This window comes from Coregonus clupeaformis, chromosome 31 (genome assembly GCF_020615455.1).
Source record: "Coregonus clupeaformis isolate EN_2021a chromosome 31, ASM2061545v1, whole genome shotgun sequence".
NCBI lineage: Eukaryota > Metazoa > Chordata > Actinopteri > Salmoniformes > Salmonidae > Coregonus > Coregonus clupeaformis.
In genome coordinates this window covers 2252327-2277557 of record NC_059222.1, presented here as the reverse complement: position 1 = coordinate 2277557, position 25231 = coordinate 2252327, and the positions used below count along the sequence as shown (strand labels likewise).

The 25231-nt window shown below is 41.3% G+C and overlaps 1 protein-coding gene across 2 annotated transcripts in view; it reads left to right on the top strand.

The window, feature by feature from the left end:
* LOC121547184 (serine/threonine-protein kinase BRSK2-like) overlaps positions 1-15974 on the top strand; it is a 33187-nt gene extending 17213 nt beyond the window's left edge. The window contains exons 12-19 of one of the 2 annotated variants that reach the window (XM_045209739.1): positions 485-638; positions 891-951; positions 2248-2527; positions 6642-6690; positions 6883-7006; positions 9129-9339; positions 9635-9718; positions 13420-15974. In XM_045209739.1, coding sequence (XP_045065674.1) covers positions 485-638; positions 891-951; positions 2248-2527; positions 6642-6690; positions 6883-7006; positions 9129-9339; positions 9635-9718; positions 13420-13631 — 1175 coding nt within the window. In that variant the 3' untranslated portion in view covers positions 13632-15974. Of the gene's footprint in view, positions 1-484; positions 639-890; positions 952-1890; positions 2528-6641; positions 6691-6882; positions 7007-9128; positions 9340-9634; positions 9719-13419 lie in introns of both variants that reach the window. The other variant, XM_045209738.1, reaches the window with a different exon arrangement.
* The last annotated feature ends 9257 nt before the right edge of the window (positions 15975-25231 follow it).

Sequence of the window (25231 nt, the reverse complement as noted above, 5' to 3'; positions counted from 1 at the left end):
TGGCCACGCACACCAGTGGTGGATTTTTTATCAATAGAAAGATGCAGAAAAAGGGGCCTCCCCAGTGGCGCAGCAGTCTAAGGCACTGCATCGCTGCAGGCTGACTTCAGTCGTCAGTTGAACGGTGTTTCCTCCGACACATTGGTGCAGCTGGCTTCTGGGTTAAGCGGGCGGGTGTTAAGGAGCGCGGTTTGGTGGGTCATGTTTCGGAGGATGCATGACTCTCCCGAACCCGTTGACAAGATCGTAATTGAAATTGGGAGAAAAAGGGGGTAAAACAAAAAAAAAGATGCAGAAAATAACCCCATACATTCCATTTCAGTCATTTAGCAGACACTCTTTTTTAAATAATTTTATACAGTCTTTTGCTCATCTTTATCAAGGGTTCCAATACATTTGGACCTGACTGCACATGGTATGACCCAATTTAAGAGGAGGTTGGTGTTACTGCATGCTGTGCTAACTCCACCCTGGTGTCCCTCAGCGGACCCCCCTCGTAAGCGCGTGGACTCTCCCATGCTGACGCGTCACAGCCGCTGCCGCCCGGAGAGGAAGAGCCTGGAGGTGTTGAGTGTGACCGAGCAGGGGTCTCCCACCCCGCCACGCAGGGCCCTGGACACGGCCGCAAACAGCCAGAGGTACTGGGGTCTCACAAACACTGTCCAGAAATACACACAAAGACAGACAGGCACGCACACAAACATACACACACAGACACTACATGCTTACTCTACAAACAAACATTTTGCTAGCCACATTGAATACACACAGTATAGATTATAATACATATACCGGTACATAAGCCAACAGTGGACCTACTTGAATAATTTCATTTTCTTCACCTTTATGATGATGACATTTAACCTTATGACCTTGTGACCCCTCTACAGGTCTCGCTCAGTCAGTGGGGCGTCCACCGGCCTTTCCTCCAGCCCTCTCAGCAGTCCCAGGGTAAGAGGCTTGTTGGCCAACACTTTTAACATCCACTCTGAAATGATAAAGTATACAACGATGACTCTGAACTGTCTTCTTATATGTATGTCAGACATAAGTGTATTTTTTGCAATCCTCAAAGATTCATTTTTATTGCTGATTTGAAAATGTGTTAACATTGCTTTAACGTTTCCTCCGAGATTGTCCATCTCACTCAAGCTCCTTGATCATTCAGAGCCATTTTACATGTCATAACACCACTCTTATCAGAATAATTCTTACTCATTGGGAGTTTCTTTGTCATTTTTCTTATTTTTCTGCTTCTCTACACCATACTTTCTACAACGTGCACCAACTTGATACATGCACATTTTGTAGCGCAACACAGTACATAAAGTAAAGTTAAACATGTTTGTTTTGCAGAAAGTTGGTCATCATTTATGTTGGTCATCATTGGAAGTCATTGTTGGTTTAAGCTTTTTGTTCAATTTGAGAAGTTGTGTTCGACTGTAACTGTGAAAATGTCAACATACTGGTTAAATTGTTTCTGTTCTGGATCAGTAAAAGCAGAAACCCTATTTTACCACAGTCATAGCATCACTACTGAAAGTGGAAGTTCATAGTACAGTCATAATGTATTGCTTACGCCATTTTGTTGTGTTTGTCTTCCATACTGTTTCTGACATGGAGGGATTTTTGTGTACTGGGTTATCTAACATGTTAGCTGAAAGTGATAAAAAAAGAGTGAGGTTGGAACATAAATGGTTGAATGCACGGTCAGAACTAATGATTTTTCAATCAGTTATACAAATAGCTCACACTGTCAGTGCAGTTTCTTCACCATCATACAAGAAGCACTCTTTTGTCATAACCCATAACACTCATTTCCATCCTTCTTTTTCAATTTTTCCATCCCTCTTTCTCTTCTTCTTTTCCATTCCTCCACCCCTCCCCTAGTCCTATCAGAGCCCCATCTTCACATTTAGCCAATCAGACGTCACCTCCGCCACCCCTCACACTAAGGACCCATCCAAACCAGGAAGGGCTACCATGCCTCGGCCGGCCCGAGCCCACGACAAACTCAAAGCGTCCCAGAACCCCAAAAACCAGACCCTGCCCACTCCCACCAAGGACGGTGCTGCCGCCGACTTGCCCCACCTCCAACCCATCAAGTCCCTCCCCATCCACAACTCGCCCTCCCGCTCGCCCTCGCCCCTCCTCTCGCCCTTCCCCCGCTTCTTCTTCCCCTCGCCCTCCGTGCTCAAGTCGGTCACTAAGAGCTTCTACCCCAACTCTGCCCACTCTGTGTCGCAGGTTACACCCCAGGGCTCTCCGCTGCCAACCCCCATGGGCACCCCTGTCCACCACCCACACCACCCCTCCTCCACCCCTCCCTCTAACTCCTCCTCCTCGTCCTCCTCCTCGCGGGCGGAGGGAGGCGGAGGGGTGGGCTCCCTGTCCCTGACTCCTCCCTCCAGCCCTGGAGGGGGAGGCGGTATGGCGGCTAGCAGCTCCGCCCACTGGAGGACCCGCCTCAACTCGTTCAAGAACAACCTGCTGGGCTCACCCCGCTTCCACCGCCGCAAGATGCAGGGTGAGAGGTCACAAGGTCATAAAGTCACTTTCTTTAGGTGTTTCCCTCAGAGGAAGTTGCAGTTAGGGCTGTTGTGGTGACCGCATTACCGCCACACCGGCAGTTATGAGTCATGACCGCAGTAAAATTCTACGTCACGGTAATCTCCTCTTATGCACTCTGGACAAGCATTAGTAATACCCAACTCGCTAACGATTATCAGGTTGCTAATGGACTGGTACTCAGGGCTCTATTGTCCCTCTAACCACTCTGACATCAATGCAAATGAAATCGAAAATAACAAACACTTATCATTAAAACAGTATGTGCTTTTAAAACTCACCTCACTGTGATTTGAAGAAAGAAGTTCAACAGGTTGAAACCTAGTGGAAAACATGGTCGCTGTGGATGTTGTTTCAAAGCCTAACACAACGAAATGGACAGAGCTTTCTAAGGTGATGATTAATTCAAAACACCCTAATGCATATTAGAGCTTATGTGTAAGCATAGGCCTATATATGAGCCCAAGCCCGAAACCCCCCCCCTGAATTAAAATAATGATTGTGCAGTTATACAATACATAGTCTACCGCATATTACACATGGCAGAAAAAAATACTGATTTAAGATAGTGTCTTTGGTACATAATTGGTATAGACTAAATTAAACAAGTTCAGAGTAAGTCTACAATTATAGTGAATTTGTATTTGATTTTGAATAGCCTAGGAATAGGGAATTTTGTATATTTTCATAATTAATAGGCTGAAACATTACCTTTAGCTACATAATATCTGACCACCGGCAGTTTCCATCTCCTCCCCTCTCTCCTTCATTCCTTTCTCCAGAATGCAGAGAGAGGGGCTGTCAACAATTTAATTTGTGAGAACAGAACTATCGATGTTCCTGAACAGATTTCACTTGGTTTCTCCAAATTAAGCACTGGGTAGCTGCATGAACAGGGTTGGAGAGTCCATGGCATATAGAGTTTGGACGGAATATCACCTGTCCCGCAGTGAAATTACCGGAGTAGCCTACCCGACATGAGTGAAAAACGTACCTGTGGGAAAGTGGCATCCACTATTCCAGTGCATACGGATGACATGTATTTTTTGTCTTTTTTGTCTTGTCCCTGTTCCTGCCCAATTGATCAATCAAAACAAATGTAACATATTAGTAAAGACAATATTAAATTGAGAATAGTCTGATGGGTGAAAATATGATAACTTGATGAGAGAACAGCATGTGCAGCCTGAGGCAAGGAACAGAGCGCAAGCTTTTTTTTGCAATCTTCTCAAACCATCAATAGCCTATAGTCGCATCATGCAGCCCATATATTTTTGATTTATAAGGTATTTTAAGGTTTGTATCATTCACAACTAAAGTTGCCAAATAACTCTAAATCTACAGTGGGGAAAAAAAGTATTTAGTCAGCCACCAATTGTGCAAGTTCTCCCACTTAAAAGGATGAGAGAGGCCTGTAATTTTCATCATAGGTACACGTCAACTATGACAGACAAATTGAGAAAAAAATTCCAGAAAATCACATTGTAGGATTTTTTATGAATTTATTTGCAAATTATGGTGGAAAATAAGTATTTGGTCACCTACAAACAAGCAAGATTTCTGGCTCTCACAGACCTGTAACTTCTTCTTTAAGAGGCTCCTCTGTCCTCCACTCGTTATCTGTATTAATGGCACCTGTTTGAACTTGTTATCAGTATAAAAGACACCTGTCCACAACCTCAAACAGTCACACTCCAAACTCCACTATGGCCAAGACCAAAGAGCTGTCAAAGGACACCAGAAACAAAATTGTAGACCTGCACCAGGCTGGGAAGACTGAATCTACAATAGGTAAGCAGCTTGGTTTGAAGAAATCAACTGTGGGAGCAATTATTAGGAAATGGAAGACATACAAGACCACTGATAATCTCCCCTCGATCTGGGGCTCCACGCAAGATCTCACCCCGTGGGGTCAAAATGATCACAAGAACGGTGAGCAAAAATCCCAGAACCACACGGGAGGACCTAGTGAATGACCTGCAGAGAGCTGGGACCAAAGTAACAAAGCCTACCATCAGTAACACACTACGCCACCAGGGACTCAAATCCTGCAGTGCCAGACGTGTCCCCCTGCTTAAGCCAGTACATGTCCAGGCCCGTCTGAAGTTTGCTAGAGTGCATTTGGATGATCCAGAAGAGGATTGGGAGAATGTCATATGGTCAGATGAAACCAAAATAGAACTTTTTTGGTAAAAACTCAACTCGTCGTGTTTGGAGGACAAAGAATGCTGAGTTGCATCCAAAGAACACCATACCTACTGTGAAGCATGGAGGTGGAAACATCATGCTTTGGGGCTGTTTTTCTGCAAAGGGACCAGGACGACTGATCCGTGTAAAGGAAAGAATGAATGGGGCCATGTATCGTGAGATTTTGAGTGAAAACCTCCTTCCATCAGCAAGGGCATTGAAGATGAAACGTGGCTGGGTCTTTCAGCATGACAATGATCCCAAACACACCGCCCGGGCAACGAAGGAGTGGCTTCGTAAGAAGCATTTCAAGGTCCTGGAGTGGCCTAGCCAGTCTCCAGATCTCAACCCCATAGAAAATCTTTGGAGGGAGTTGAAAGTCTGTGTTGCCCAGCGACAGCCCCAAAACATCACTGCTCTAGAGGAGATCTGCATGGAGGAATGGGCCAAAATACCATCAACAGTGTGTGAAAACCTTGTGAAGACTTACAGAAAACGTTTGACCTGTGTCATTGCCAACAAAGGGTATATAACAAAGTATTGAGAAACTTTTGTTATTGACCAAATACTTATTTTCCACCATAATTTGCAAATAAATTCATTAAAAATCCTACAATGTGATTTTCTGGATATTTTTTTCTCATTTTGTCTGTCATAGTTGACGTGTACCTATGATGAAAATTACAGGCCTCTCTCATCTTTTTAAGTGGGAGAACTTGCACAATTGGTGGCTGACTAAATACTTTTCTTCCCCACTGTACATCCGGTGAATGGCTTATTGTTCTATCTGTGGAAAACCAGAGCCTGCTATTTACAATAGGCTCAGGATCACTCCACAAAACAGAAACCGTTTTAACATCCCCATTTTGACACATGATTGACAATACAGAACGAATGAATATAAATAAACTTAGAATACACAGACAGACTATATGTAACTACATAGCAAATAGTGCTGAGCGATTAACCTTTTTTTGGGGGGGGGTTATTAAACAACTAATTGACTGACGTCAGTTCACTTGCATTCCATTTAATTTAGTTTTTTGTAAGCTCAACACGCCTTTTCTCTAGAGAGAAATCCAATCATTCACAAGAGAAATTGGGCGCGTTCCACAGCTAAGGCGAAGCAAGGCAACAACCAATGGTTGTGCGACGTCATCAACTGTGTCATCGACTGACAAATTGCTATAACATATGATGTGGTTAGCTGATACTTAAAATACCTATCCAGGTGTTGTAAGATCTGCCAGGCATCAGCAACATCTATGCATGGAAATACCCCCATTAAGTCAAGAACTATGTGGGACTCTGGGCTGAAGGGAGTTGTAGTTTTCATTAGGCAAATATTCAACCTAGTTCAGCGCAGAAACATGGTAATTAAGTACAATGACCATAATCCACTGCGCCTGTTCTTCCCGGCACGTACAGAGACGGAACACATGAGAGAGGAATGTACACAATACAACAATGAGCTCTGCAGCATACTAGCTAGCTACTAGCCTAGCTAAACAGGACGACAAAGACAGTACAGTATGGGGAGCACAGTATGGCTGCTACTGTCTACCCAGTATTGACCCGACAGAGACAATGAATGTGTTCATTGTTTTGGCAATCGAATGTTCACTATTTGGGGCTTTGGAATTTCCATTAAAAAGCTCTAAAATCATTTAGTCATTATTTCATAATGCATTTAATGTAAAAAAAATCTGTGATTATTGTTTAATAGCCGAACAGAAACCTAACCGACCGCAAAAAGCACTAATCGCTCAGCACTGATAGCAATAGATAACATTTAATACAGTTGAAATTGAGCAAATTAGCATAAATAACGAAATGCATGTCCTCCTGTCAATCCCATAAATCAACTAATGCCCTGTTTTCTTCAGTGCCCACATCAGAGGACATGTCTAGGCTGACCCCAGAGTCCAGCCCTGAGTAAGTCACACACACACACACTCATGAACATGCCTCCTAGATGCCCTACGCTAAGGACTGACTCATTTTACCTCGCTATAACCATGTGTTTGTGTGTCCATTTCTATCTCTGTGTGTGTGTGTCTCTGTGTGTGCGTCTCTGTGTGTGTGTGTGTGTGTCTCTCTCTGTGTGTGTGTGTCTTGCTCCCTCAGGTTGGCTAAGAAGTCGTGGTTTGGGAACTTCATCAGCCTGGAGAAGGAGGAGCAGATCTTTGTGGTGATCAGAGACAAGCCACTGAGCTCTGTGAAGGCAGACATCGTCCACGCCTTCCTCTCTGTAAGTATCTGACTCCGCTTCGAACGTCTTCAATTAATCATGTCTGTGAGACTTGTCTTGAGAATGGCTGTGTTGCTAAAACGTTGACATTCTATCAATTTTTTTCTGAATCTATGTCATTACTCTTCAGTCCTTGTAATATGTTTTTAAAGTGCTAGGAATGTATCTTGTGAACCTTTATATTTTCAATAGAATCCGTTTTAATTTTTAATGTATTTATTTTATTTCACCTTTATTTAACCAGGTAAGCCAGTTGAGAACAAGTTCTCATTTACAACTGCGACCTGGCCAAGATAAAGCAAAGCAGTGCGATAAAAACAACAACACAGAGTTACATATGGGGTAAACAAAACATAAAGTCAAAAATACAACAGTGTGTGCGAATGTAGTAAGTTATGGAGGTAAGGCAATAAATAGGCCATAGTGCAAAATAATTACAATTAGTATTAACACTGGAATGATAGACTGGCAAGAGATGATGTGCAAATAGAGATACTGGGGTGCAAATTAGCAATATGGGGATGAGGTAGTTGGGTGGGCTAATTTCAGAATGGCTGTGTACAGGTGCAGTGATCGGTAAGCTGCTCTGACAACTGACGCTTAATATTAGTGAGGGAGATAAGAGTCTCCAGCTCAGAGATTTTTGCAGTTCGTTCCAGTCATTGGCAGCAGAGAACTGGAAGTAATGGCGGCCAAAGGAGGTGTTGGCTTTGGGGATGACCAGTGAGATATACCTGCTGGAGCGCAGACTACGGGTGGGTGTTGCTATGGTGACCAGTGAGCTAAGATAAGACGGGGATTTGCCTAGCAGTGATTTATAGATGACCTGGAGCCAGTGGGTTTGGCGACGAATATGTAGTGAGGGCCAGCCAACAAGATTGTACAGTTCACAATGGTGGGTAGTATATGGGGCTTTGGTGACAAAACGGATGGCACTGTGATAGACTACATCCAATTTGCTGAATAGAGTGTTGGAGGCTATTTTATAAATAGCCGAAGTCAAGGATCGGTAGGATAGTCAGTTTTACGAGGGCATGTTTGGCAGCATGAGTGAAGGAGGCTTTGTTGTGAAATAGGAAGCCGATTCTAGATCTAACTTTTGATTGGAGATGCTTAATGTGAGTCTGGAAGGAGTCTAACCAGACACCTAGGTATTTGTAGCTGTCCACATACTCTAGGTCAGAGAGTAGTGATTCTAGTCTGGTGGGCGGGTGCAAGCAGTGTTCGGTTGAAGAGCATGCATTTAGTTTTACTAGTGTTTAAGAGCAGTTGGAGGCTACGGACGGAGTGTTGTATGGCGTTGAAGCTCGTTTTGAGGTTTGTTAACACAGTGTCCAATGAAGGGCCAGATGTATACAAAATGGTGTTGTCTGCATAGAGGTGGATCCGAGCGTCACCAGCAGCAAGAGAATAGAGTCGGCCCGAGAATTGAACCCTGTGGCAACCCCATAGAGAAGGCCAGAGGTCCAGACAACAGGCCCTCCGATTTGACACATTGAACTCTATCTGAGAAGTAGTTGGTGAACCAGGTGAGGCAGTCATTAGAGAAACCAAGGCTATTTAGTCTGCCAATAAGAATGCGGTGGTTGACAGAGTCGAAAGCCTTGGCCAGGTCGATGAAGACGGCTGCGCAGTACTGTCTTTTATCGATTGCGGTTATAATATCGTTTAGGACCTTGAGCGTGGCTCAGGTGCACCCATGACCAGCTCGGAAATCGGATTGCATAGCGGAGAAGGTACGGTGGGATTTGAAATAGTCGGTGATCTGTTTGTTAACTTGGCTTTCAAATACTTTCGAAAGGCAGGGCAGGATGGATATAGATCTGTAACAGTTTGGATCTAGAGTGTCACCCCCTTTGAAGAGGGGGATGACCGCGGCAGCTTTCCAATCTCTGGGGATCTCAGACGTTAATGACATGAAAAACGTGTCAATGTGGCTAAAACTGAAAAGTTTCAGATGGTAGTAAATTCTCTCTTTGTTTTGCTCTCTACTACCCCATCTCACATTGACCCTCTTTCTCTGTCTCTCCCCCTCGGCCTCTTACTTTCTCTACCCACCTCTCCTTTTCTTTCTCTCCATTACCCTACGTATCCTCTCTCTCCCCCCTACCCCCCTTGTCAGATCCCCTCCCTCAGCCACAGCGTCATCTCCCAGACCAGCTTCAGGGCCGAGTACAAGATCTCCGGCGGCCCCTCCGTCTTCCAGAAGCCTGTTAAGTTCCAGGTGGACATTGCCTTCTCCGAGGGAGAGAGAGAGCGGGAGAGGGAGAAAACCGAGAGGGAAGGCAAGAGAGAGACAGGCATCTACAGCGTGACATTCACCCTCATATCAGGCAAGTGGAACTTGGAATAGAAAGTATAAGTGTTCATTCTATTGCTGTTAGTTGGTGATTTACAATATCTCGTTATATATGGTGGATTGAATTGGTACAGTTCCGCGAATTAATGAAAGTAGGGCATGTTTGTTATGGTGGAAGGGACAGCTTTGGCTGTGCTTTTGGTATATGCTGTTGTGCAAAGTTTGTGTGTGTGTGTGCGCGCGGTGCAGGTGTGTGTCTCATGTGCTGGTAAAAGCTTGCTTCTTCTCAATGCCTTTGTGTATGTGTGTGTGTGTGTGTGTGTTCGCAGGTCCTAGTCGCAGGTTCAAACGAGTGGTGGAGACCATTCAGGCCCAGCTTCTCAGCTCCCATGATCAGCCCATGGGGGTCTCTGGTGAGTCACACATATTCATTTCTACTCACACACACCAACCTCTTATACTATTTCCCACATTCGGTTACACATTATAATAACTGAAAATAATAATCCATTATTTGCTTTATAAATGAGTGTAATTGTTATAAATGTTTGGATATGTTTACAAATAATGAAATACTAATTTATTAATAGTATGCACACTATTTATAACATGAATTATGTATTATTATTATTATTATTTCCCCAAATTCTTACACCACACTGGTTTCACCTAAATGAATGGAGTCACTTTACTCCAGGGTTCCCCAACTGGTGGCCCGTGGGCCGAATTTGGTCCGCGGGGGGGTTATTTGGCCCCCCAAGTTCTCTGAGCAAAAATATATATACAATACCAGTAAAAAGTCTGGACACACCTACACATTCAAGGGTTTTTCTTTATTTTTACTATTTTTTACATTGTAGAATAATAGTGAAGACATCAAAACTATGAAATAACACATATGGAATCATGTAGTAACCAAACAAAGTGTTAAACAAATCAAAATATATTTTATATTTGAGATTCTTCAAATAGCCACCCTTGATGACAGCTTTGCACACTCTTGGAATTCTCTCAATGCTTTTCCAACAGTCTTGAAGGAGTTCCCACATATGCTGAGCACTTGTTGGCTGCTTTTCCTTAACTCTGCGGTCCGACTCATCCCAAACCATCTCAATTTGGTTGAGGTCGGGGGATTGTGGAGGCCAGGTCATCTGATGCAGCACTCCATCACTCTCCTTCTTGGTAAAATAGCCCTTACACAGCCTGGAGGTGTGTTGGGTCATTGTCCTGTTGAAAAACAAATGATGGTCCCAATAAGCCCAAACCAGATAGGATGGCATATCGCTGCAGAATGTTGTGGTAGCCATGCTGGTTAAGTGTGCCTTGAATTCACTGCGGACCTATTTGGACTCCAGACCAAAGGACACATTTCCACCGGTCTAATGTCCATTGCTCATGTTTCTTGGGCCAAGCAAATCTCTTCTTATTATTGGTGTCCTTTAGTAGTGGTTTCTTTGCAGCAATTCGACCATGAAGGCCTGATTCACACAGTCTCCTCTGAACAGTTGATGTTGAGATGTGTCTGTTACTTGAACCCTGTGAAGCATTTATTTGGGCTGCAATTTCTGAGGCTGGTAACGCTAATGAACTTATCCTCTGCAGCAGAGATAACTCTGGGTCTTCCATTCCTGTGGCGGTCCTCATGAGAGCCAGTTTCATCATAGCGCTTGATGGTTCGTATTGACTGACCTTCATGTCTTAAAGTAATGATGGACTGTCGTTTCTCTTTGCTTATTTGAGCTGTTCTTGCCATAATATGGACTTGGTATTTTGCCAAATAGGGCTATCTTCTGTATACCCCCCTCCCTACCTTGTCACAACACAACTGATTGGCACAAAACGCATTAAGAAGGAAAGAAATTCCACAAATTAACTTTTAAGAAGGCACACCTGTTAATTGAAATGCATTCCAGGTGACTACCTCATGAAGCTGGTTGAGAGAATGCTGGTTGAGAGAATGAAGAGTGTGCAAAGCTGTCATCAAGGCAAAGGGTGGCTACTTTGAAGAATCTCAAATATAAAATATATTTTGATTTGTTGAACACTTTTTTGGTTACTACATGATTATTTCATAGTTTTGATGTCTTCACTATTATTCTACAATGTAGAAAATAGTAAAAATAAAGAAAAACCCTTGAATGAGTAGGTGTTCTAAAACTTTTGACCGGTAGTGTATATACAGTGGGGAAAAAAAGTATTTAGTCAGCCAGCAATTGTGCAAGTTCTCCCACTTAAAAAGATGAGAGAGGCCTGTAATTTTCATCATAGGTACACGTCAAATATGACAGACAAAATGAGAAGAAAAAAAATCCAGAAAATCATTGTAGGATTTTTAATGAATTTATTTGCAAATTATGGTGGAAAATAAGTATTTGGTCAATAAAAAAAGTTTCTCAATACTTTGTTGGCAATGACACAGGTCAAACGTTTTCTGTAAGTCTTCACAAGGTTTTCACACACTGTTGCTGGTATTTTGGCCCATTCCTCCATGCAGATCTCCTCTAGAGCAGTGATGTTTTGGGGCTGTCGCTGGGCAACACGGACTTTCAACTCCCTCCAAAGATTTTCTATGGGGTTGAGATCTGGAGACTGGCTAGGCCACTCCAGGACCTTGAAATGCTTCTTACGAAGCCACTCCTTCGTTGCCCGGGCGGTGTGTTTGGGATCATTGTCATGCTAAAAGACCCAGCCACATTTCATCTTCAATGCCCTTGCTGATGGAAGGAGGTTTTCACTCAAAATCTCACGATACATGGCCCCATTCATTATTTCCTTTACACGGATCAGTCGTTCTGGTCCCTTTGCAGAAAACAGCCCCAAAGCATGATGTTTCCACCCCCATGCTTCACAGTAGGTATGGTGTTCTTTGGATGCAACTCAGCATTCTTTGTCCTCCAAACACAACGAGTTGAGTTTTTACCAAAAAGTTCTATTTTGGTTTCATCTGACCATATGACATTCTCCCAATCCTCTTCTTGATCATCCAAATGCACTCTAGCAAACTTCAGACGGGCCTGGACATGTACTGGCTTAAGCAGGGGGACACGTCTGGCACTGCAGGATTTGAGTCCCTGGCTGCGTAGTGTGTTACTGATGGTAGGCTTTGTTATTTTGGTCCCAGCTCTCTGCAGGTCATTCACTAGGTCCCCCCATGTGGTTCTGGGATTTTTGCTCACCGTTCTTGTGATCATTTTGACCCCACAGGGTGAGATCTTGCGTGGAGCCCCAGATCGAGGGAGATTATCAGTGGTTTTGTATGTCTTCCATTTCCTAATAATTGCTCCCACAGTTGATTTCTTCAAACCAAGCTGCTTACCTATTGCAGATTCAGTTTTCCCAGCCTGGTGCAGGTCTACAATTTTGTTTCTGGTGTCCTTTGACAGCTCTTTGGTCTTGGCCATAGTGGAGTTTGGAGTGTGACTGTTTGAGGTTGTGGACAGGTGTCTTTTATACTGATAACAAGTTCAAACAGGTGCCATTAATACAGGTAACAAGTGGAGGACAGAGGAGCCTCTTAAAGAAGAAGTTACAGGTCTGTGAGAGCCAGAAATCTTGCTTGTTTGTAGGTGACCAAATACTTATTTTCCACCATAATTTGCAAATAAATTCATAAAAAATCCTACAATGTGATTTTCTGGAGAAAAAAAATCTTAATTTTTCTGTCATAGTTGACGTGTACCTATGATGAAAATTACAGGCCTCTCTCATCTTTTTAAGTGGGAGAACTTGCACAATTGGTGGCTGACTAAATACTTTTTTCCTCCACTGTATGTATCTTTTTAAATTTTTTATAATTGATAAAATACTGTAAAAACACCAGGAATTTAGCACCAAACTATTTTCATTTTGGAAATCTGTTCCCAAGTATTCTCACGCATAATAGAGAGATGTGATCGTATACAAATGTAAGCAAGATTTGTAATTATTATGTTTTAGTCAAATATATATATTTGGGCTTCTTGTGGTCAATTTGTAGTCTACAAATTATTTGTAATTATATTCCGGCATACGACCATCCACTCAAGAAAAAAATTAAATGGCCGGCGGCTGAATCTAGTTGATGACCCCTGCTTTGCTTTACTCTCTCTTTCTCTCCACCTCTTTCTCTATACAGACCCCTTCCCAGATGAGAAGAACGGCCGGCCCCACGGGACCCCCACTCGCCAGAACTCCCGCCGCTCCGAGGGCGGTGGTGACCGGTGCGAGTGGGGCGAGCGAGGCGACGGAGGAGGCATCGGAGGCAGTGGGGGGGTCCTACAACGCAGAGGCTCTGGGAAGGAGAGGACCCGACTACTGTCCTCCAACGGAACACAGTCCCAACCCTGAGAGAGAGAGAGAGAGCGAGAGAGAGAGAGAGTGAGACCAGTCGGGTAGCAGGTGTTCAAATGCCATTGGGGGAAAAAAAGAAGACAAATTGTCCAAAAAAAACTCACCCCCTCACAAACCCATTCTGCCCTGAGAAGATGTCTCAACAAGTTGTTTTAAGCCAGAACACAAGCTTTCTCTCTCGCTTCATCAGTGTTGAAATCTACATTCATGTTGATTCACTGAATCAAGCAGCGATCCAATCCAGACCAGTAATAAAACAAACAAAAAGGGATCCATGGATGAGCCAGACACATCATAGATCAAACTAGGAACTTTGAAGAAGCACTAATTTGCATGCCAGTTAGCAAGTCATTACGCAAAAATATGTTAAAGTGGCAATATGTCACTTTTTTGGGGTCGACCTGACAAATTAACATAGAAATGTGATAGATATATCATTCTACTTGAAAGCAAGTCTAAGAAGCGGTAGATCTGTTCTATGTGCACAATTTCTATGCTTCCCGTTCTGAAGTTTTGTTTTTTGTTTTTGCGTCTTTTACTTTCGGTTTTGTACTGTACACCAGCTTCAAGCAGCTGAAATAATATGTTTGGTCATGGAAATCATATTTCACAGCGGTTTAGATGGTAAAATGATTCTCTACACTATTCTACCTTATCTTGTCACATAAACTGAAATTAGGCAAACTATTAGAGTTTTACCAACCAGGAAATGGCAGATTGATTTCTGCATAGTGCAACTTTAATTTAGATGATAAGATCTGCTAGCATACCATGGATGGTCCCGGGAATCGAACCCACTAGCCTGGCGTTACAAACACCATGCTCTACCAACTGAGCTACAAAGGACCAAGCCAATAACTCAAGCCAAAAGATAAGAACGGTTTGAACGATTTTGTGACGGTTCTCAAAAATACACAATGCCCCCCTCCCCTGTACCTTTACAACTCAGCAGCAAAGGATACCTGATGAATACCTTGATGTACCCAACATTGTACCTAAATTTACACAAAAGACAATGAAAGACGATGGAGACATGTAGAACCCTCTTGCTTATTATCACAGATCACCCATTCCAGAAGATAGAACCTGCTGCCAATTCAATGAATGAGTTTGACAACACCTAAAGATCCTGTTTTAAAAGGGAGAAATTCGGTCCTTCAAAAAAAGACATTTCAACATTGTTTTCTTCTGCTGTAAAGAAATACAAATTAAGCTAAGTGAATGTGAATAATATTTTTTTATTTAGGTTTAGTTAAGATGATTTATATATTGATTTCAGGGATGTCGACGCAATCAGCGAAGATATAGTAAAGAAGAATGACATCGGGAAGAATCGACATCTTGGACACACAGTATCTGCTCCAGTATCTGAAAGTGGAACCCAAGCCGATGGGAATTTAAAAGGAAGTCAGAACGAAGTTGCCATTGATATGTTTGGAATTATTTTTGTATTTTCTTTTTTCTCAGAGACAAATACAATGTAACCAATATTAATTTGTCGCAAACCTTTGCTCTGAAGAAAAGTATTTTTGATTTGATGAGAAATATGAAAATATATTTTAAAAGACATGGGCAAACTGTTACATGGATTGGACTTCCACTGTTTGTCCCTGACTCAATGAGAAGTGCATTCCAGACCTATGGATCGGACAGACTATATTTGCTCTCTGAGCTCGTCTCATATCACCACAGTATTCACATATTGACTCCAAACGTAGTTTTTAACATTCATTCATCGATGGACATTCTCATGAAGCTGGACTCAAACTGCTGACATATTACTCCTCGCTATCCAAGACTTAAAAAAGGCAAACAAGTGAGTCCCGTCATCACCAATGATCCAAGTGATCCATCCTCTGCACCCTTATTATCACCACTCAACAAGCAGATGTAGCTTTTCTGATGATCATGTATTACAACAGTATTATGTGATAGAAACTAGACACATTACCAACCAGTCTTCCTTACTGCACAATATGCAACAGATGCAGAATGTTTTAAGAGAGATTCCATTTCCTTGTCATTTATTTATGTATTTATTTACTGTATGTATTTATTTATATATTATTTATTTAGGAAATTAATCTTGCACCAACAAATATATCAGGAGCTAATGCAAATGTTTTTCTTGTCAACATTCTTTATATATCTTTGATTTCTTTCTCTTTCCCATGACACCAATATTGTTTTAAGATCATGAACTTTCAACTGTTACATTCCTTCCCACCTTTCTGTCTAAATGTTAGTTTCTATTGTATTAGTTAGTTTATACACTGAGTATACCAAACATTAGGAACATCTTCTTAATTTTGAGTTGTACCCCCCCCTTTTGCCCTTAGAACAGCCTCAATTCATTGGGGCATGGACTCTACAAGGTGTCGAAAGCATTCCACAGGGATGCTGGCCCATGTTGATTCCAATGCTTCCCACAGTTGTGTCAAGTTGGTTGAATATCCTTTGGGTGGTGGACCATTCTTGATACACATAGGAAACTGTTGAGCCCAGCAGCGTTGCAGTTCTTGACACAAACCGGTGCACCTGGCACCTACTACCATACCCCATTCAAAGGCACTTAAATATTTTGTCTTGCCCATTCACCCTCAATGGCACACATACACAATCCATGTCTCAATTGTCTCAAGGCTTAAAAATCCTTCTTTAAGCCGCCTCCTCCCCTTCATCCACACTGATTGAAGTGGATTTAACACGTGACAATAAGGGATCATAGCATTCACCTGGATTCACCTGGTCAGTGTATGTCATGGAAAGAGCAGGTGTTTTTTATGTTTTGTATGCTCAGTTTATATTTCATGCTCTGTTCAGAGCGTATTCACTATAAACGAAATGGAAGCAAACAGGCATTTTGTGAGCACTAATGAATATGACCCAGTTTCGATAATGGCATTGTAAGAGTTGAGTCAATGTCTGAGTCAGGAGTTTATATTTCAGATCTGTTGCACCACCTGTGACCAGGTTACAGGCAAAGAGATGAGAGGGACTCTCTTCAAGCATTCTGTATAAAGTGACTGAGCCAGCAATGAGCCAGCAAGATCACTTGACTTCGAGAGATACCACTGTATAAGTTGGTGTCACTGTCGGTGTTTACCTTATGATTGTTCACTGTCATCTTCATCACCACAACCATCATATTCATCATCCTTAATCTAGCTAAGATTGTAAACTATTCTCCATTCCGAAGGGTCAGTAGAATAAGGTGTTTTAAAAAAGAAATGTGTATCATAATTTCAATATAAAAGTGCACTATTATAACTATTGCCTGTGATAAAAATAACAATTATGGTTGAATTGATGGTCAAAATAGTGACAATTGTTATGGTTATAATAATAAACTCTCAAATGGTGTGTGTCCTTTGAGTTTCTTGCTGTTCCAAAATGAATTTGTAACCCATTGAAAAGCATAAATAATTTACAAAATCCACATTGATCATTGAACAATGGGAAAATTGGGCATTTTCCCCATTGAAGGCAGTCCTGAGGCTACAGTACAGTTGACAGCGAGCCAATCGCAGTCTACACAGCAGCCCAGAAGGTACTCGGATGCGAGCAGAGAGGAGGGCATGATTGGAGACCGTCTCGATGTTAAGTACAGTTGCCTGCGGAGTTCTCGAATTTCCGGCTTCCTCATAGATTCTAGGTATGCTAACGATGTCTTTAACATTACATCTTTATTGTACATGATTTGTCATACATTACATTGTCGTAGAAATATTTGACTGAAAAGTAGTCAACTCAAAAATCTCTCTCAAGAGACTGGAGCTTGTGAATCCAAAAATTAGACTTTATTATTTGCATAACAAAGCCGAGCTTGCTCCATGGAGCAACTGTCTCTTTGGCTCAGAGATCTCTTTTATACACACACAAATGCACAGTCATGTTTACATAGCATACAAAGCTACTCCCCTTAAGATAACTGATTAACATCTTTAACTGCCACGCCACTATTATCTTTCAAAGTCCAATAACACATGTTGTTTACTCCAAAAGGCCATGGGCGCTTTTCCATATGAGGCCTCTTTTCCTTATCTCATTATATTAGTGGCGTGGCTCAGACACTTTTAAAAATAATATACATACATTCATTAAAGCATGTTTACACACTGCATTGACTATATTCCCTATTTAGACATGCATCTGGATTATAAAATGTCAATCATGTTTACTATATTTTACCTTTGACATTTCCCAACATTTTCCTTAATGATACATAAAATATTACCATATAATCCCCCCTTTGGGACATTCCAACTATGTCCCAATAATACAAAGATTTACTTTAAAATGAATGTAAGCCTGTGCATTTACTTATTCTTAGCCTTGCCATATGTGGTTACTTTTTATATGCATATATTTAAACCAATTTATATTCCTCATTGTTTGACCCATCCTGATGAGGACCCAGAGCCCAGTCAGGTATTGGTTACAAGTCTGGAAGGTTTTCCTCTAAAGTAACCTCCAAATTGTTCTATTAGGCTTTGTAACCATGGCAGGCCCATCCACCCCAGGAACAACTTCATACAAACATTCAGGATTCCAAAATGGACAGTCCATTGGTCCTCCTTTTACAAAATTTCCCATATTCATTTACATGTTGTCCTGGAGCTCCCTGAACTGGATGTATTTCTTTATAAACATTGCTCCCCACTTTTGTTTAGTTATAGCATTTCCCATATATGTGTTAGTATCCTAACACATTAAAATATGCAACTTTGTCTTAACAATAATATCTAGGACATGTTAAGAATGGTGTCAATATTTTTAGCTTACATAACCTTTTTCACCCATATCAAAAGTATTATGACAATCAAAATAATCAATATCAATATCTAATCCATGAATTGCAATGTCAACATCACTAGACTTATAATTTATAATCATAATCAAATTAATTAGCCAAAACAACTTTAGAATGACAATTCTTAGTTAGTCACCTTTGTTCCATCATTCAAAGTTAAAACTCTCACCTTGGCACATATTGACACTGGCGGAATGTATATTTATATTATCATAATTCTAGCATTAACTTCCTCATAACGAGAATTACAACAGATCAGTATCTTAATGCATTCCTAGTCTAAATTACTATAAATTTAGCAGTGTATAATACCTCCTCAATCAACATACTACCTCAACTAACACTCCCTTCCTCTACCGGCACTCAATCTTCTGCCGTCTTCATTATGTTCTTCAGATAGCTTCATAGTTCATCTTGGATTGCCCATGGCAATGTCCCAATTCCAATGTCACACCTGAACCACCTCACCTCTACCCCCATTCTGTTTTGTCCATTTGCCAACCAGTATACCCAAACTACGAAGAACGTTGCATTGGCATAGACCTCTCTCTTCCTGCTCACTCCACATGGACTCCTGTCACATTCTAGAGAGAAAAGGCACAAAAGAGAAGGCAATTGATTGCTTTGATTTGATGCTGGATTCAGGTCTCCTGGCAGAGGTGGTGTCGGACAGGAACGTCTTCAACACCTTTGTTGTTCCTCTTCAGCCGGGTAGAGGGTTTATGGTTTTTATTGAGGTTTACACCGTTCTGGACCGAATTATCTCTGCTATGCATTACAACACCATCCGTAGCAACCTCAGGAAAGGACAGATCATAACAGTTTAGTTGTGCCATCCGTTTTGTCTCCAAAGCCCCATACACTACCCACCACTGTGACCTGTACGCTCTTGTTGGCTGGTCCTCACTACATGTTCGTCGTCAAACCCACTGGCTCCAGGCCATCTATAAATCACTGCTAGGCAAATCCCCGCCTTATCTTAGCTCATTGGTCACCATAGCAGCACCCACCCGTAGTCTGCGCTCCAGCAGGTATATCTCTCTGGTCATTCCCAAAGCCAACACCTCCTTTGGCCGCCATTCCTTCCAGTTCTCTGCTGCCAATGACTGGAACGAATTGCAAAAATCTCTGAAGCTGGAGACTCTTATCTCCCTCAATAACTTTAAGCATCAGTTGTCAGAGCACCTTACCGATCACTGCACCTGTACACAACCCATCTGAAATTAGCCCACCCAGCTACCTCATCCCTATATTGTTATTTATTTTGCACCCCAGTATCTCTATTTGCACATAATCTCTTGCACATCTAGCATTCCAGTGTTAATACTATTGTAATTATTTTGCACTATAGCCTATTTATTGCCTTACCTCCATAACTTGCTACATTTGCACACACTGTATATATATTTTCTGTTGTATTTTTGACTTTATGTTTTTTACCCCATATGTAACTCTGTGTTGTTTTTATTGCACTGCTTTGCTTTATCTTGGCCAGGTCGCAGTTGTAAATGAGAACCTGTTCTCAACGGGCTTACCTGGTTAAATAAAGGTTAAATAAAAAAATATATATAAAAGTTGAGTTAATTTCCAATCCAAAACATCCCTATTAACATTGTCTACATGACAAATCATTATGTTTCATCACTCATTCTTAATACCCATTTCTATCTAATGCCTGATAGATTTTTCTTTGAGGGGTCCCTGTATTCCAAAGGCAATCTGTTTAAACACCCCCTAGTTTCACATTCTCCCTTGAATTCTCCCAAAGTATATAACCCAATTGTTTTACTGTAACATAACTATATTTTTGCTCATAATCTATTTGACATTACTCTGGTGTTTCCCCTTTCCTTGTTCCTATTCTAACAATTGTTTACACTTCTCTCCTCATCCTGGTTGATCATAAAATAGTTTATAGTTAGAATTTCCTAAATATTACAAAAGTTGTGATTGAATCCTAGCACACAGTCATAGTAACTGTGAAGATGTTGAACTACTGTTAACTATTTAAAATGGAGATGTGGTGCATATTAGACTATTTTCTTTTATTTAATTTTAATGCAATATATTGTACTCATCTATACCAATCATTGTTTAACGGCTCCTTCAATTCCCTTTCTTCTGTATTTGGTATGGCTCTAACATGTTCAGGGTTTAGTGCACTTTCCCAAGGATTAACTATTCCAATAACACTTCCCCCTGGAAATCTAACACTAAATACTACATCAAATTGTTTATCTAAGTCTTGGACTGTTCTCCTTATGTCTATGATCCACCTGTCTCTTTCTTTCATTATCTTAAGGTCACACTACCCCATGTGACTTCCCCATACTCTTTGTGCTGGTTCCTCACACACCAATAATATTTTAACCCTTGTATTTTAACAGTGATCCCTTCCTGCATTTTAGTTATGGTTCCTGCCTGTGCAAGAATATACATTCTAATCCTGTCTATATCCCTTCTATGTCTTGTTCTTCTGCTCTCTACTATTATCAGTACCCCATTCCCCTTATTCAAAGGGAACTAGTCAAGTACAGAGAAATCAATGATGAGGATATCTGGTGCGTCTTGGAGGTCTGGAATCTCTCGGTGGTCTGGAATCTCTCGGCGGTCTGGAAGGTCATCAGTTCCCTCAATCTGGTACAATGGTTTAGATGATACCCGATCACGCTCCCCTCTATCCGTACCACTGTTGGTGTAACCTGGACGACGATGTATGGTCACTTTAGCTGTTAACCTTCTTCCGTCACTAGGGTCTCCGGATCAGCCAGAGTCCCTCTCAATCTATCGACATCGGTCTGCGAAGAGTGTCCTTCTATCAGCCTACCCATAGGGAAGCTCGGAGTTACTGCTGCAAAGACACAAGCGCAGACAAACACAACAGACAACAATGCTACCCAATGGCGGGCCGTCTTCCTCTCCTGGGGTTGGAACACTCCTATAGTGGGAAACATGGATCTAAGTGTCTGTCTCTCCCACTTTTACCATCATTGAGGTAGCCAACAACACCTGGTACGGGCCCCTCCACATAGGGTCTTTCCAGCTCTTTCTTCTGTAATCTTTTGCCATCACATAGTCTCCAGGGCACAGAAAATACTCAGATTCTCCTACTCAGTTGGGCAGAGTTATCTTCACCCATGAAAATAAAATCTTAAGAACATTGTTAGGTTAGGTGAGACACAGTATGCTACTTATGTCCTCTCATCCGTCAAGAGAAGCCTTGAGATTATGAAGCACACCTGCTTCCAGCTTGTTGTAGTCCACTTATTTCATAGACAGACCACCTCCACACCATGCCTCCTATCACAAAAACAAAAAAGATTTAACCTAACCCACAACACATTATTACTACTGCTCATATCCTTAATACACCTTGCATATTTCCCCACAAAGCCATTATACAACATTAAAACCTCTGTAAGCCCAACTTCCCCCCTTGGACACATGCATCACATCGTGATTCATGTGTTCAAAAAACAAAACAACAACAATATTGCCTATCAAACCAAAAATAATAACTAAACTTAAAATGACAACCCTTGAGCATATCTTTACTTAACTGTATCCCATAACACTATTCAAGGAATACCTCTCCTTCAGGACTAACTCTCTCACTTCATCCTTGTCCTGTTTGGACTAATATATACAGTGGGGAGAACAAGTATTTGATACACTGCCGATTTTGCAGGTTTTCCTACTTACAAAGCATGTAGAGGTCTGTAATTTTTATCATAGGTACACTTCAACTGTGAGAGATGGAATCTAAAACAAAAATCCAGAAAATCACATTGTATGATTTTTAAGTAATTAATTTGCATTTTATTGCATGACATAAGTATTTGATCACCTACCAACCAGTAAGAATTCCGGCTCTCACAGACCTGTTAGTTTTCCTTTAAGAAGCCCTCCTGTTCTCCACTCATTACCTGTATTAACTGCACCTGTTTGAACTCGTTACCTGAATAAAAGACACCTGTCCACACACTCAATCAAACAGACTCCAACCTCTCCACAATGGCCAAGACCAGAGAGCTGTGTAAGGACATCATGGATAAAATTGTAGACCTGCACAAGGCTGGGATGGGCTACAGGACAATAGGCAAGCAGCTTGGTGAGAAGGCAACAACTGTTGGCGCAATTATTAGAAAATGGAAGAAGTTCAAGATGACGGTCAATCACCCTCGGTCTGGGGCTCCATGCAAGATCTCACCTCGTGGGGCATCAAAGATCATGAGGAAGGTGAGGGATCAGCCCAGAACTACATGGCAGGACCTGGTCAATGACCTGAAGAGAGCTGGGACCACAGTCTCAAAGAAAACCATTAGTAACACATTACGCCGTCATGGATTAAAATCCTGCAGCGCACGCAAGGTCCCCCTGCTCAAGCCAGCGCATGTCCAGGCCCATCTGAAGTTTGCCAATGACCATCTGGATGATCCAGAGGAGGAATGGGAGAAGGTCATGTGGTCTGATGAGACAAAAATAGAGCTTTTTGGTCTAAACTCCACTCGCCCTGTTTGGAGGAAGAAGAAGGATGAGTACAACCCCAAGAACACCATCCCAACTGTGAAGCATGGAGGTGGAAACATCATTCTTTGGGGATGCTTTTCTGCAAAGGGGGCAGGACGACTGCACCGTATTGAGGGGAGGATGGATGGGGCCATGTATCGCGAGATCTTGGCCAACAACCTCCTTCCCTCAGTAAGAGCATTGAAGATGGGTCGTGGCTGGGTCTTCCAGCATGACAACGACCCGAAACACACAGCCAGGGCAACTAAGGAGTGGCTCCGTAAGAAGCATCTCAAGGTCCTGGAGTGGCCTAGCCAGTCTCCAGACCTGAACCCAATAGAAAATCTTTGGAGGGAGCTTGAAAGTCCGTATTGCCCAGCGACAGCCCCAAAACCTGAAGGATCTGGAGAAGGTCTGTATGGAGGAGTGGGCCAAAATCCCTGCTGCAGTGTGTGCAAACCTGGTCAAGACCTACAGGAAACGTATGATCTCTGTAATTGCAAACAAAGGTTTCTGTACCACATATTAAGTTCTGCTTTTCTGATGTATCAAATACTTATGTCATGCAATAAAATGCAAATTAATTACTTAAAAATCATTCAATGTGATTTTCTAGATATTTGTTTTAGATTCCATCTCTCACAGTTGAAGTGTACCTATGATAAAAATTACAGACCTCTACATGCTTTGTAAGTAGGAAAACCTGCAAAATCGGCAGTGTATCAAATACTTGTTCTCCCCACTGTATATATAGGATTTTTTCCAAATTATAAACTTCTTCACAATTATCCTTATTATATCTAACCCCCTAATTCAGCATGCCTCTAGAATTTACAGTGCGGGTGATCAGTTCACACTATAAAGCCAGGACAGATTTCAGAGGTCATTGAAATCATTCAATGAATTGTTTCATCCAATAGTATACTACTCATTAACAACCATCAAGACATTTCATAAATGTTGTATACCGTGTACAGTAAGTCCTTAGTACAGCTGTTATCAAAATAAATCACACATATTTACTTATCCCTCAGTAAATAAAAACCAAAATTACATGTGTATGCCTCTTTAAGATATTTCACTTCCATCCCGTCAAAAAACCCAAAATAGAAATAGAAATGCTATACAGCTAACATTTCATACTAAGTGATTTGTTTGTAGTTATTCGAACACCATATAGTAAAACAATAAACAAACAAAAAATGGCCAGGCCTTATTTATAGTCTCAGAAAATATTTCAAAGAAAAGAGAATCACTCCCCCCTTTTTCCTGGAAGAAAAAGTACACATTTAGTTAGTTTCCATTTTGATACCTCTTAATCAGTCCACACAATCTAAATTCGAAATTCTCACTCTCTTGCCACATCTCCTGATCCCTCCTTTCAGACAACCCTCAATAACATCACTTGTGACTGCTCCCTTCTCCGGTGAATTCCACAATTCAGCGCACATAAAACGAAATAAAATCCCATAAGACTTAAACCCCTTGGCTTTTCCGTAACCACAAATACAGTCAATTTCTCCATGTAAGGAATCAGTGATATTTGATCCCAAGTATCTATTAAAATATTGTTTGAGACGTGCGTCTCCAACATCTCCTTCATCATTCATTCTGTAGGGTATTTCCATCAATCCCAGAAAAGACTCTCAACCAAGACACATCAGACATTTATCATGTTTCATTAAGTGGAATATACACCTATAACATAACAAACCCATAACCACTTTCCAGTAATCTAATAATTTCAACCTGTTGCATTGTTTTTAATGCTTTTTTGGTTCACTCTCCCTCTATTGTTATCCTTCTAGCTTTGTATCATTAGTGGATTAATGACATATGTGATAACTGTTTCGCATTAGATTGTGCCTTTTTCTGATAATATTGTAATTGTAGCCTATTGCATTAATTTAGTTTAAAATACAAACTTGTTGTTGAACAAATCTAGAACCTACATTAAGTTGGTACTATCCCATCAGCATAATAGTTAAAACTACCTACACTCCACTGGTCCATGTAACGAAAACAAATTATCATTTTAGAATTCATTAACTATTTGTATACATCTCTGGTGTCACGCAAACTATAGAATAAAGTAATACCAAATATTTTTTCCATCCAACTATTCAGACTTGCTTCAAATATCTCTTTCAGCTCGATACAGTCAAGCAAGTACGACTCTCTTTTACCCGAGAACTAGATCATGGCATTAGTAAAGTCTATTCACAACCCAACAATAACTAATAGTATATTTATATTCATATTATTAAAAGACCTT